This window comes from Procambarus clarkii, chromosome 7, assembly GCF_040958095.1.
Source record: "Procambarus clarkii isolate CNS0578487 chromosome 7, FALCON_Pclarkii_2.0, whole genome shotgun sequence".
NCBI classification, from domain to species: Eukaryota; Metazoa; Arthropoda; class Malacostraca; order Decapoda; family Cambaridae; genus Procambarus; species Procambarus clarkii.
In genome coordinates this window covers 4,772,346-4,787,459 of record NC_091156.1, presented here as the reverse complement: position 1 = coordinate 4,787,459, position 15,114 = coordinate 4,772,346, and the positions used below count along the sequence as shown (strand labels likewise).

General features: G+C 39.4%; 1 protein-coding gene across 1 annotated transcript; it reads right to left on the bottom strand.

Annotated features, from left to right (window-relative positions):
* Window positions 1-386: 386 nt before the first annotated feature.
* On the bottom strand, window positions 387-875 carry LOC138357505 (uncharacterized). The gene has a single exon (XM_069314365.1). The coding sequence runs from the start codon at window positions 873-875 to the stop codon at window positions 387-389; it is 489 nt and encodes a 162-aa protein (XP_069170466.1).
* Between the last annotated feature and the right edge of the window lie 14,239 nt (window positions 876-15,114).

The window sequence follows — 15,114 nt, the reverse complement described above, 5'->3', positions numbered from 1 at the left end:
TCAAAAATGAAAATGAAATCCAATATAACCACACACACACGCAAACACATACACATACCCGCAAAAATTAAACTTTAACACGCGAACACATACACATCTACATGGAAATGCAAAATATGCAAATGTTAATGTCACTGCAGAATTATATGCAAATTAGAAGAGAAATATAGGGCGGTACTGTCATTGCACAAGAGTGGATGACAGTCATAGAAACGCAGAAGCGTTTAAGCTGACGAAATAACCTTAAGGCCAAACTTATTTTTTTAGTCAACAAATATTAAATTGTCAAAACTCTGTCGTAGACGCTCAGGTTTTGTGCTGAAGCTCGCGTGGGAAGTCTCAGTTCTCGGGGAGCTCGCGTTAGGAGTCTTAGCCCTCAGGGAGCTTTAGGAGGGGGGGGGAGTCTCGACACTTAGAGACTCCTTACGCGAGCTCCGTGAGGGCTGAGACTCCCAACGTGAGCTCCTTGAGCGCTGAGACTCCCCAGACGAGCTACCTGAGGGCGGAGACTCCCAACGCGAGCTCCCTGAGGGCTGAGACTCCCAACTCAAGCTCCCTGAGGGCTGAGACTCCCAACGCGAGCTCCCTGAGGGCTGAGACTCCCAACGCAAACTCCCTGAGGGCTGAGACTCCCAACTCAAGCTCCCTGAGGGCTGAGGCTCCCAACGCGAGCTCCCTGAGGGCTGAGACTCCCAACTCAAGCTCCCTGAGGGCTGAGACTCCCAACGCGAGCTCCCTGAGGGCTGAGACTCCCAACGCAAGCTCCCTGAGGGCTGAGACTCCCAACGCGAGCTCCTTGAGCGCTGAGACTCCCCAGGCAAGCTCCCTGCCATCCGGAAGCTCACGTAGGAAGTCTCCACACTCAGGAAGGCCATGCAGGGTGCCTCAGCACTCAGAAAGGCTGTTCAGGAAGCTTTATCACTAAGTATGAAAGCGTTTGTTCGTGTGTGTGTGTGTACTCACCTAATTGTGCTTGCGGGGGTTGAGCTCTGGCTCTTTGGCCCCGCCTCTCAACCGTCAATCAACAGGTGCACAGGTTCCTGACCATATTGGGCTCTATCATATCTACACTTGAAACTGTGTACGGAATCAGCATCCACCACATCACTTCCTTATTATATGTGTGTGTGTGTGTGTGCTTGAACGCGCAGCGTTCGTGAATGTGCGTGTGTACGTACATGCACACACACACACATAAGGTGCCTGGTAGCCTGGTGGATAGCGCGCAAAACTCGTAATTCTGTGGCGTGAGTTCGATTCCCGCACCAGGCAAAAACAAATGGGCAAAGTTTCTTTCACCTTGAATGCTCCTGTTACTTAGCAGTAAATAGGTACCAGAGAGTTAGTCAGCTGTCACGGGCTGCTTCCTTGGGTGTGAGTTTGTGTGTGAAAAAAAAATAGTTAGTAAACAATTGATTGACAGTTGAGAGGCGGGCCGAAAGAGCAAAGCTCAACCCCCGCAAACACAACTAGGTGAAGACACACACACACACTTAACATTGTTATACGCTATTACCTCCCACCAGTTCTCCACACCGAGTTCATCACTGCTGAGGAGCAGTGGTCGTCTTGGGAATCGCGCGTCTCATCACTATTAACGACGTAATTTAGTTGACGTTGGAAGAAGAAGAAAAAAGATTTCTTAACAGTTTCTAGTCTCAGAGGTCGAGCGTAAATGTCTGGAAGATTCATGGGTTGGGGAAGCTAATTAGATTTTGAGCAGTAAAAACTACAGACTAACAGACTCTAACTGAGCTGACGATGGAGCCCTTGGGAGGCTGCATGCGAGGGTTGGTTCATTTATAATATATATATATATACTATATATATATATATATATATATATATATATATATATATATATATATATATATATATATATATATATATATATATATATATATATATATAATATATATATATATATATATATATATGTTAATAATTTTACCGGAAGCGAAGGTAACACCAAATTTTGTGTATTTTTCACTGGATAATGCGATCAGCATATTTAGTATAGAGCAACTAACGACCCATCAACTCATATGACCATCAATTTACTGAGTAAAAGTAATGGAATTTTCCGATTAATGAACCATACCGAAGCCAGGCATCGGGGAAGTCTATTATATTTTGCGGTGCCTGGGACAAAAATATAGATTCCGGTGTATTGCAAATTATTATAGAAATTTGCAGTGAAAATTGCCCATATCTGTTATCTCTTCTCGTGCAAAATTTCAGGGGATATTCGCATAGTTTCATAATCATCGTGGATTTAAGATCTGAAAGCAAGCCATACTGTTTCCTAGTCGATGCTCTTCACCTATTAAACCAACATTTAAATCATTTCACAACAGGAGCGTCTTTTTAAACAATGTCTAGCAATGCCTTTAATAACAAATATCAAGCTACACTTTATCTAAAAATGTTTTGCTTAGCTTGTAATACCAAAATGTCTAGCTCAGCTTGTAATACCAAAATGTCTAGCTCAGCTTGTAATACCAAAATATTTAACATAGCTTGTAAATACCAAAATATTTAGCTCAGCTTATAATACCAAAATGTTTAGCTCTGCTTGTAATACTTAAATATTTAGCTAAGCTAGTAAATAACAACATGTATAGCTCAGCTTGTAATACCAAAACGTTTAGACAAGCTTGTAATACCAAAGTGTTTAGCTAAGCTTGTAATACAAAAAAAAAAAACAAATTGCTGAACATAATCTGTGAGTTAGAGCCCCCAACACTTGCCGTCAGACAGATGAAGACCCCTGAACGCTTGTTTTCTTAAAGGATAATGACGAAGTAGTCATTTTCTGGGCGTTTACGATGCCAGTAACGACCATCACCCGAGCTATAAACCCGAGGTCGAGTAGGTGTAAACACTTTATGGCTATTTAAATGTTTGCCACGAAACAAGAGTGGCTCGGTGTGGCGCAAATGATTTATCGCCTTGCTGCTGGCTTTGTTAAGAGGCAGTGAATGGCTTTACTGTGGCGGAAAGGTGTTTGGCTAACAAATTGGAAGAGAGTTTGTGATTTACGGAGGAGCGAAACGATGCGATGGATGGAGATTTTCGAGTGGATGGTGCGAAGATGTTGCGAGATGAATGTACTCTAGTACCTCAACCTCCTTGAGGATGTTGAGGTAGTAGGGGCTAGGTAAAGTAATTATTGGGAGAAAACGCAAAGCCAAAACTACTATCTCACACTTGTAGGGTGATAAGAGGAGAAGGAGCAGAGATATAAGGATGGAGTGAAGGAACGGTGGATCGAATGCCGACCTGCAAAGAGCAATGCTGTCGCTGCACCAACCAGTCCAAGTGGTTGGGAACAAGGGAAACAAATACCCTTTACGGGTGGTCAAGTGGGATGTACTGGGAAAGCCACCATCATCCACAACATTGAAGACAGATTCGACAAAGAATTCAACAGCAGATAGTTAAGCTGTAACGCAACAGGTAAAACATAGGTAATAGGCGGGCTTAAAGAACTAGAACTCACTTACCTGCAGACATTGATAGACAGGCACTTAATAACGAACGGCAGTCTCATGGTAACTATACTATCAACAGTAATTCTTTAACTACTGCTACCATTTATTCTGCTTGTACTACTACTCCTAATACCATTATAAAAAGCTCTAATAAGAATGAGAGTAATAAAATTAAATAAAAGTACTCAAAACTTTTACGACATTTTGGTGTAGAATTGTAAGTGTTTGTATGGGTGGTAGTGGTGGTAAGGGTGGTAAGGGTGGTAGCGGTGGTAAGAGTGGGGCTGTGGGTGGGAGCTGAGGGGTGAGATTTTGGAGAGTGGTGGGGCTTGGGATTGTAGGGTGGCGAAGGAAGGTAGTATTGTTGTTGGTGGTAGGAGTTGGATTGAGGGGGTAGTATTGTGGGGGAAAGAGTGTGGGGTTGTCGTTGGGTGGGGGGAGGGTTGTTGGGTGGGTGGAGACGACGAGACAAGATATATTATCATGTGCTATTGAAAAGATACGTGAGATAAGATATGTGGTTTCAAGAACAATGTGGTCAAGGAGGAGTATGGAACAATGTTATCAGGGAGTTTGGAACAATGGCGTCAGTGTGACGTCTGGAACAATGATATGCGGTATCATCTTAGGTCGGTCATTAGCTTACGCTTCTATGTAATTTTCAAAATACTTTCCTGCTTCTCTCATGACACTACAATGTTATTTTTGGTATAATTGCTAACGCCTAGTTCCTAGCCCATATCATTTTATTCCTGTATATACATGTCTATAGCCAACTATATGTTGAACCATTGGTGCTGGGATGATTCTTTTTCCAACATCAAAATTATCCTTGTGTATCCTCTTTCAGGAATTCCGGCCACGCAAGAGCCAATGTTAACCAAGTTCCCATGAAGCGTTTATCATCATTATCGTCTCACCACCACGTCGACCCTCGCCAGCACAGTCAACCTTCGCTAACATTACGTCAAGAATCGTCAACTCCAAGTCAACCATTGCAACACGGCAACCATCGTCAATAACGAGGCAACCAACCATCTCCACACTCGTGGGACTTGCTTAAAATCAGGATTCACCCAACTGCAAATGACACTCAACAGCTGCAATCCTGTACCATCCTCTGCACCAACATCTCTGTCACCGCCATCACCTTCAACTCCTTTACCACCATCTTTGCCGTCGTGTTGTATGGTGCTGTCACCAGCACCACACAAAACGACAAGAGCGTAACGTAAGCACTATGATTAAAACGACCAAAGTCTCAGTCTCCACAATCTCGTCTACTTCTATTTAGTGATAGACGAACCCTTTCCAACCACTTTTGAACACATTTTCACGATACCATCCACCTTATGATGGCACCATCAATCATGCCAATCAACCATCAATCCCACCATCAATCCCTGTCATCTATCCCACAACCTTCCCTTTTCAACACGCAGGAGAAGATCTACAAACAGTAAGGTTAGTTTGTCTTTAAACAGATATGTAAGTAAATATTGCATATAAAATTTGCACAATCGAGAACATGTGTTTATTTGCTTATTCTGCGTGCATTAAGCCTCTGTTGAACGGAATTCTGATACATTTCGAATGACAGAGGATCTCCAGAAAGGTGATGTTGGCTTGCGAGATTTCGGTGAGCTTATTGAGAGTTGATGCCTAAGAAAACAAGTCTCTCAGGCATCAACAGAATGGTTCCCTGAGTCATATACAGGTAAAATGCCTAGAATCGTAGAGGGTAGAATGGAGATGTGTGTGTGTGTGTGTGTGTGTGTGTGTGTGTGTGTGTGTGTGTGTGGGGAGGGGTGGGAACGAAGGGGGTTGGGGGGGTAGGAGAGAAGAGGAGGGGTTTAATAGCCCGATGCTGGAATTTAATCTGCTTCGACACCTCGAATGAAGCTTTCATGGCGTCAGTGGATTCGTTGGCGATACTTGGAAGCCAAAGGGATTGTCTATTTTCTTGCTCTCTCTTTCGCTCTCCTCTTTTTTTGTTGTTACTTTCTCTTTCTATCGCTCTGTCCTTCTCGCTCTCTTAGTCTCCTCTCTCATTCACAATATTATATTTTTCTCTATTAAATACTCTCTTTATCTCTTTCTTATTTCTCTTTCGCTCTCGCCCTCTTTCTCTCACACTCTCCGCTTCATTCGCTCTCTCGTTCTTGTTATAGCTTTTGTCCTTTCTTTCTCTTTCCGTTCTGCTTTATTTCTCTCTCTCTCTCTCTTTCCGTTCTGCTCTCTCTCTCTCTCTCTTTTCGTTCTGCTCTCTCTCTCTCTCTCTCTCTCTCTCTCTCTCTCATCCTCCTCTTCTCTTTCTTTCACTTATGCTGTCGTTCTCCCCCTCTCCTCTGTTATTTCAATCTTGCTCTTTATCTCTCTTTTATGTGCTCTTTCGGCCACTTCTTCTCCTAATTTCGTTTGTTGCAATTATTACTCTCACTCTCGCACTCTCTTGTTTTCCCTCCCACGTTCTTGCTCAATCACTCTCGCTCTAATTATCTTCTGATTCCTTGTGAGTCTCGCTCTTTGTTGGAGCCTATAGCAGTCCATAAGCTGAATCATGAATGTACCTAAGTAATATCGTAGGTCCCAGCAGTGAACCTAGTGGGTCAACACCAATGACGTTCCCAATTCTTATTTTTGACCGATTACTGTTACTCTTTTCTTTTCTTACCACAAAAGAGTATTAAACTGCCCGCTTGGCCAGGACCTTTTCTGAAGTTTAGTGGTTCATGTCTACTTCCTCTCTTGTATATTGGAATAGCATACACATCATTCCAGCAATTTGATATCATGCCTGTTTCAAGTGATGCATTGGAAATCATTTGCAAGTGGCTTGCATGGTATATAAACAGCTTCCTTTACGATGTGATTGCGTAGGTTAGCGGATGGCAAGGATGGTCGTTTGTAGAGTGTAGGGAGAGTAGGATGGTTGAGTGATGCGTTTGAGGATGGTCGAGAGAAGTACGTAATGGAGAGAGGATTTTCCAGCATGTGATGTTGGGAGGCCTGGATAGTCGTGTGTAGGGTGCCAGGAAGCTAGAATTTTTGAGTTTAAAGTCATTTATACAAACAAAAAAAATGGAAAAAATATTACTCCATAAAGAACGGCAGCCTCTCTGTGGAACCAAATACTGTTCAGTCGTTTTTTACGGGAGCGGGTGTGTGAAAATTAGAAAAAAGGTATATTAATAAAAGTGTCGGTATATATACATATATATATATATATATATATATATATATATATATATATATATATATATATATATATATATATAAATAATAGGTACATAGGTACGTACCTATATATATATATATATATATATATATATATATATATATATATATAAATATATATATATAAATATATATATATATATATATATATATATATATATATATATATATATATATATATATAAATATATATATATAAATATATATATAAATATATATATATATATATATATATATATATATATATATATATATATATATATATATATATATTTATATATATATATATATATATATATATATATATATATAGGTACGTACCTATGTACCTATTATTTATATATATATATATATATATATATATATATATATATATATATATATATATATATATATATATATGTATATATACCGACACTTTTATTAATATAAAAGCAGACAGGAATAACAGGCAGACAGGGTGAGAAAGTTAGAGAGAAAGAGAGAGAGAGAGAGAGAGAGAGAGAGAGAGAGAAAATTAGACAAGGAAGTAAACAGAGACTCGGGCACCGTCTGGTACCCCATTTAGTATATAAAATTTTATTCACTTATATCAAGTTATTACCCAAGATATTGTTGACTGCATCATATATAACAGGAGGAGGCAGACCCGGCTATGTCCGGGTCTTTCTGTCCCTCTCCCTACTCCCAATCATCCACTCTCGCATCTCTCCCTATCTCCCTCTCAAGCCATCCTCCCCCCTATCTCCAACATCTCCCACCCTGTCCACCACCCCCCATCCACTTTCCGCAATAGCCCCCCCCCCCTCTCTTACCTCTTCCTCCCTCTTCAACTGTATCTATATCTATATATGTAAGAAAGAATGTCTGTTCTTCCCAAAGTTGGAAGCAAGACGTCTGGGGCAAGCCTCTCCCAAGTTTGTTAGGAGGTGGGGATGGGTCTGGGGGGATGGAACGGCTATACTCCGACCAGCTAACAAGCTGGTCGAAGTAGGCCTTAAAAACTTTAATAAAAATCAGCCTGTTACCCAACACCCATTAGCATTTTTTTATAATGTCTATAATGAAATAGTTGATGTGTTCTCCGTAGAGTTTATCGTACCTATTTATTAGTTATTAGTAAATTATAATGAAAATATTGTTCAGGGAAGACGGTCAGCAATGAAGATAATCGGCAGTGAAGATGTAAGATGAGGGGAGAGGTGAGACTGGGGAAAGATGAGGAGAGAGAAGGGACAGTGGGAAGCACAGGTGAGGAAAGAGGATGGGGAGGATGAGGGAGAAGGGGGAAAAGGGAAGAGGAAAGTGGTGAAGTGGGACGAGGTGATGATGAGGGGAGAAGGGCGTTAAAATGGGGGAAGAAGAGGGAAGAGGGGGTTGAATCGAGGGTAGAGTGGTGTGAAGAAGAGGCAGGAGAGAGGGATAGGGGAAGAGGAGGAGAGGGAGAGTAGCAGGAAAGATGATACATATAGGAGGCATTGGGTGAGAAGATGCTGAGGGATGTTGGGAAAATTTGGTGAAACGATGGGGGAATAGGGGTGTGAGAGAGAAGAACTAACATAGGCACGTCTTGGTCCCCCCCCCTCCAGTATATATATATATATATATATATATATATATATATATATATATATATATATATATATATATATATATATATATATATATATATATATATATATATTTATATATTCATATAAATATAGAGCAATGGTACTCGGTTGCATGCAGGTTTTCACTCCCTCTTCACACCCATCTCCCTTCCCCCCCCCCCTCCCTTTCGTTCCCCACAAACCCTTCCCCTCGTCGTCCCCCCTTTTTCTCCTTCCCTCTTCCTCACTCTCTCAGAAAATTTATTACGAATAACTGAAAAACTCTATTGGTAGCTGAGCAAATATTTCACACTTTACTTCATGAAAATCACTTATAGGGTCTCTATAAATGTTAACATATCTTAAAATATTTAACATTTGCCAACTCAGATCAGCCTATATCCGTCTCTTACCCGGGACCATTCCCTCTCTGTAAAGTTGGGTGAGGCTAGCCCCAAGCGTCTGTCCAACGTTTGACAGACCAAAAGACAGACAAGCAGGCAAACACCTATTCTCTCTAAGATATAAATGGGTTTGTTGAGGATTGTGGCTAGATATCACAATTGGTGCTACAGGGAAGGTTTAAACTCTTAATTGATTGCCAGTTAGGTACTTCTAAGCCTCTTATGGCGAGAATTATATACATTGGATCAGACAAAATGAAGGTGTTCTATTTTTTATACTAAAGAAGCATTCTAAAGCGCTGAATGTAATTATAAAACGCTCCATGCTACCAGTTTGAAAATGTCTCATTTGGCTAGACTATTAAGCCTTGCTATCACCGTAATCACCGCCATGCACGACCACAAACAAAAACACACCATGTATCTACCTTTATGGCCACTCCTACCCCCCCTCTACCCAAAACCTCCATTTTCCCACAAAAAAAAAAAACACGTCAACAAAACTTCCACCAGTTTCCAAAAAGCGCGCGAATTTTTCCCCGTTTCCCGCGCAATTTTGTTATAGCTATGTATATCAGGCTTACGACACAAACATCCTCATAAAACAAAACATTAAGAGGAATACACGATTATGACACTTCAAGGGTTAAAGATAAGCGGCGGTAAAAATAAAGTGCGCGTGTGGTGGCAATTTTGTCACCTGGCTAGTTATTTGAATACTGAATACTGATGCTGGATGGACCAGCCCTGTTGGTCTCTCTCGCTATGGCTGCTGGGTGGACCGGCCCCTGTTGGTCTCTCTCGCTACGGCAGAAGGATGAACCGGCCCCTGTTGGTCTCTCTCGCTACGGCTGCTGGGTGGACCGGCCCCTGTTGGTCTCTCTCGCTACGGCTGCTGGGTGGACCGGCCCCTGTTGGTCTCGCTACAGCTGCTGGGTGGACCGGCCTCTGTTGGTCTCGCTACAGCTGCTGGGTGGACCGGCCTCTGTTGGTCTCGCTACAGCTGCTGGGTGGACCGGCCCCTGTTGGTCTCTCTTGCTACGGCAGAAGGATGGACCGGCCCTGTTGGTCTCTCTCCCACCGCGGGTGCAGAATGGACCGGCCGTTGGTCTGTACGGTTACATACTGTCCCCGTTGTACACTATCCCATTTTCGTCCAACATATTTGTTTTGTGTTTCTCTGTTTTTCGTATTTTCATAATTCTAGGTCCAATTTTCAGATCATTTGAGGAGCTGTGATCGTTATTTCCTGCAAGGGATTTCAGAGGGAAATATTTTGTTTTCGCATTCGACAGCATTTTTTTCTTCCTGTGTACATAATTAGGTGATTGTTTATGAACTACACATTTTTGTATTTTGTTTCCTATAATCTCCTGTACTTGTTTATCTTGCGATTATCTGATTACTAAATTATGTAATTATTTGTACTGGATGCAGAGGGCGGGTCCATGCGGTCGACCGACAGCGGTAATACAGTCATTAGTTACGTAGGCCCTCGCACTCTCTCTCTCTCTTTTTCGTTCAAACATAATCGATATCCACATTGGATTTCCAGATTTTCCATCGTGCATACGTATATCTTGGATGCCTACAAGTTAGAAGAGTACACGCACGCCCAGCATTATAACAGTTTCAAAAACACATACAAACTACACATAAAATTGGTGTAAATGGCTACTACGACCTATACCCCCCGACACCTCTCCTCCCTTCCAGATCCCCACTACTCCCCCTTCCCCAAACAAAACGAAACAGAAGTGTAAGAGAGAGAGAGAGGGAGGGAGGTAGAGGTAGTGAGGGATAGGGGAGGGAGGGAGTGGAACAAACCAGAGGCCGCTCTGACCACTACCAGGCAGGGGCCCCAATACCCCATTCCGCCGCCAGTGTGACGAGGACGCTAAACCCCGTGGTAGGCCGCTGGCAGCCACGCTACTCACGGGGTCGTCGACCCTGTGTGGGATAGCCCTATCATTGTGTGATCTCAAGGGAGGGTGTGTGGTTTCACTGAGTCTCCAGCGTTCGAAATACCCCGCACAGGAGCCAACTCTCGAAGGAGCGTCTCGTCGCTGCGTGCCATAGGTGGGTATTACTCTTATATATAATCATATCATCAATTCATTTCATACATAAGACTCAACACATACGGTGCTCGATCACAGGATCAATGCTCGATGAATACAGCTGAGAGAAGCAGGATTTCACTGAGAAGTGCAGCCAGCGAAATCTTCCTCCTGGAAGGGTGTGTGTAATGATTATGATGTCTGGAGAGTAAAGAACAGGGGTTCTGCATGACATGTGAGTACCCATCAGCAGGCAATAACTCGCTTGACCGCATCAAGGAGAGTACCGACATACACTCAGCCTAGGGCTTCTACGGTCATCTTCCTCGGGATATTAAGTTCTTGAGGAAGTTATACGCTCATCTTTAACGGTGTAAAATGCAGTTTTTGAGCCCTCGGTGGAACATTTTCATAATTTACAGATTTTGTTCAGGAATTTGGTGAAAAGTTAACTTTAAAACCCAATTCTGAACTGAAATGCTGATATAATCACCGAACACATGCATTATTTTCTTTGGGAGACAATGTATTAAATTTATTATATTGAATTTTTCTTAACAGTATTAGCACATATTTTATTTTTGGTCGTGTCAGTTATTCTTATCCAAAAAAAGTGTAACATTCCAAATTATGTATCGTTTTTCATTAGTGTTTTGAAGTATCAGTTATTAGTTCGTACTCTCCAGCTGGAAAAGTAAAAGAATTATTCTGCGAGGTGCTCCTCTTTCTTCATTTACATCCCAGAGAGAGATTTATATTTCGACATTATATATATATATATATATATATATATATATATATATATATATATATATATATATATATATATATATATATATATATATATATATATATATATATATATATATATATATGTATATATATATATATATGTATATGTATATATATATATATATATATATATATATATATATATATATATATATATATATATATATATATATATATATATATATATATATACAAGAATTAACGTCAAAATATTCGTTCATGTAAATTTTTCACAGAATTAGTTCAGTTATACCAAGATGGGGTAGATTCGCTTCTTTGACGTGTTCGCGGGAGAGAAGGAAATTGATTGTTAGGACACCGAAATCCCATAATGTCAAGTAATTTGATAGAAAAACAAAAATGATCCTCAAGCCGTTTTTGCTTTTTCACTAGATATTTTTACCATACACAATGAAATGCTGCAGCGAAATCCAAAGCTTTGTACTCAGTTTTGTTGAAGTTTTAAACAGAAAGAAAAGCAAGATATTCATATGGAACTATTGTCAGACGTTACGAAGAGATTTACACAAACACTTATTGAGAAACTTGAAAGTACCTTGATAATAAAAGTACTTATCGAGTAATAATCAGTTTAGCTCAATAGTTAAAAGGACTTTATATCTGCAACTGCAATTAACACCAAAATGGGACAACAGTCATGAATTAATAGAGAATATAGCTGTGAAGCTCTGGATATTGTTGGAACTTTTCACTGGTGTGTAAGCTTAAGACCCATGGTGTTGGTGAAAAAGTTCTGCACCTCACTGAAAACTATTGAATTTACAAAATTTTACAGTCTGTCATCAAAAGTCCTCGAACACATAACAGAGGCTGGGTACTCTGGGGCAGTATTACCGAACCCCTATTGTTGACATTAAATTTGATGATATTCCCAAGAGGTTAACTTCCATGCAATTCATTGTGCATTACGTTTTTCAGGAGACAAAAACGGTACCATAAGTCACATGCAATCCTAAAAACCATTAAATCTTGAGGGATGACATTGGCCGGTTCTAAAATCAAGGTAATATTAGACTAGAAAGTAATTATATACAATCCATCAATCACTATGTTAAGAGAGGAAATTTATGAAATTCGTTCTTGACGAGATATGTGATAAACTTTGAGCCAAACAAGCTCAAACCTTGATGCTAAGTTATAAATAACACTCAAACACTCGTAAATCAGATCTACTAAATAATGTTCATCTAAAATATGAGATTCTTTTCCAGTCTTATTTAAATTTGTTAAATAAAGTAGAAGCCAGGTCTGCGTATCTAGTTTAATGTACTTGACAAAATGCCATACATCAAATCTTCTAAACAACATGTGGCTGGTCTGCGTGTTTTCTAAAATATTTACAAAATACATATCCTCCATTTAGCTTCTCTACACCTCCTTACCTCACGAATAAACAATCAAGCAAGAGGTACACAATCAGAGCAATATCAATGCTCTTATCACCCCAGATACACAATTATGGAACGAAATTTGACAACAGGCTGGGGGACCGAAACAGGCTGACATTTCATAATATATATATATATATATATATATATATATATATATATATATATATATATATATATATAAACAAATTTAATAACACACTCATTTCAAAAATGCAATTCAACCACAACAGAGTAGGACTGAGCGCTTTCAAGCATAAGGTTTGTGCCTTCCGTCAGGGACAAAGTTGAAATCCTAACTTCGTCGCTGACGATGTTCACAATCCTTGTGCTTGAAAGTTCTCGGAGATAGTTCCTTTACATGGTTGAATTCAGTGTATTATATATAATTACACATGCATTTTGTAGTGATCAGCGCAGTCATCTCACAACCGTCTGGTGGTGGGCTCGATTTCGGGGCAGGGAAAACGCTTGGGTACGTTCCATTACGTCCGATGCCTTTGTTAATCTTTGAGTTATATTACTGTCCGTTACCACTATTCAACTGGGGATTTACCTACATTTCTGGATTTTCTATGCATTTGCTGCTGGTAACAGTATCTTTGCAATAATTGAGATTTCACTTGTTACTATTGTTGCCAAATAGTTTACACACCCTGAAGGTAATGTCCTAATGTTTACACCAATAAATTGTAATTACACAACGATGTTCAGGTTGCTAGTTTTCACCTCATATATCATTATTTTCTGTTACAAATTGCCAGTGAAAATACAGTTTAAGAATTATACGAGACTTGTTCAGTACGTGTTACTCACGTAAAGGAGAAGGATATAGATACACGGTACTATGATTTAATATGTAATGCAAGAATATAAAATAACATCATGCTCCTCTATAAATAAACAAACTCTCTTAAGCGCTGCAACAAGGAATGACAAGGGCGACAGAATCTTTACATGCACGACACACAATTCATTACACGTAAATACCACTTGTCCTGCAGGCGTCGTGTCGAGCCACACAACACACTAAATAAATGTCGTCAACTCTCGCAACAAACATAGTTCACAATAAGTAACACAGACTGTCATACAAGAAGAGTACAATATATATATATATATATATATATATATATATATATATATATATATATATATATATATATATATATATATATATATATATATATATATATATTATATATATATATATATATATATATATATATATATAATATATATATGTATATATATATATATATATATATATATATATGTCGTACCTAGTAGCCAGAACGCACTTCTCAGCCTACTATGCATGGCCCGATTTGCCTAATAAGCCAAGTTTTCATGAATTAATTGTTTTTCGACTACCTAACCTACCTAACCTAACCTAACCTAACTTTTTCTGCTACCTAACCTAACCTAACCTATAAGGATAGGTTAGGTTAGGTTAGGGAGGGTTGGTTAGGTTTGGTCATATATCTACGTTAATTTTAACTCCAATAAAAAAAATTGATCTCATATATAATGAAATGGGTAGCTTTATCATTTCATAAGAAAAAAATTAGAGAAAATATATTAATTCAGGAAAACTTGGCTTATTAGACAAATCGGGCCTTGCATAGTAGGCTGAGAAGTGCGTTCTGGCTACTAGGTACGACATATGTCTAGATATATATATATATATATATATATATATATATATATATATATATATATATATATATATATATATATATATATATATATATATATATATGTATATATATCACAAACATTCAACCCATGGAATCGAAGAAGAAAATAAAGAGTATTCAGAGAAGACCTTTTGGATTCTCACTGAACACTTTAATTTTTTCTTCTCCTAGCACCGTAATTATTTTTTTGTTTGTTTATTATTTTTATTATTACATTGTTACATTTTACAGAAAACCCACACACATTTAACAATCACTGTTCGATGACCTCGTCCAGCTCTTCGGAGATTGGGTGCGTGCCTAAGATACAGCACACATATCCCCTCTGGATCGCGACACTGAGGCACTAAAACCGGAAACTGGCCGCTCTTGAGACTTTAGTTTTTCTAATGAGTTCCTGCCTCCACCTCCTTTAGGAACTTATGT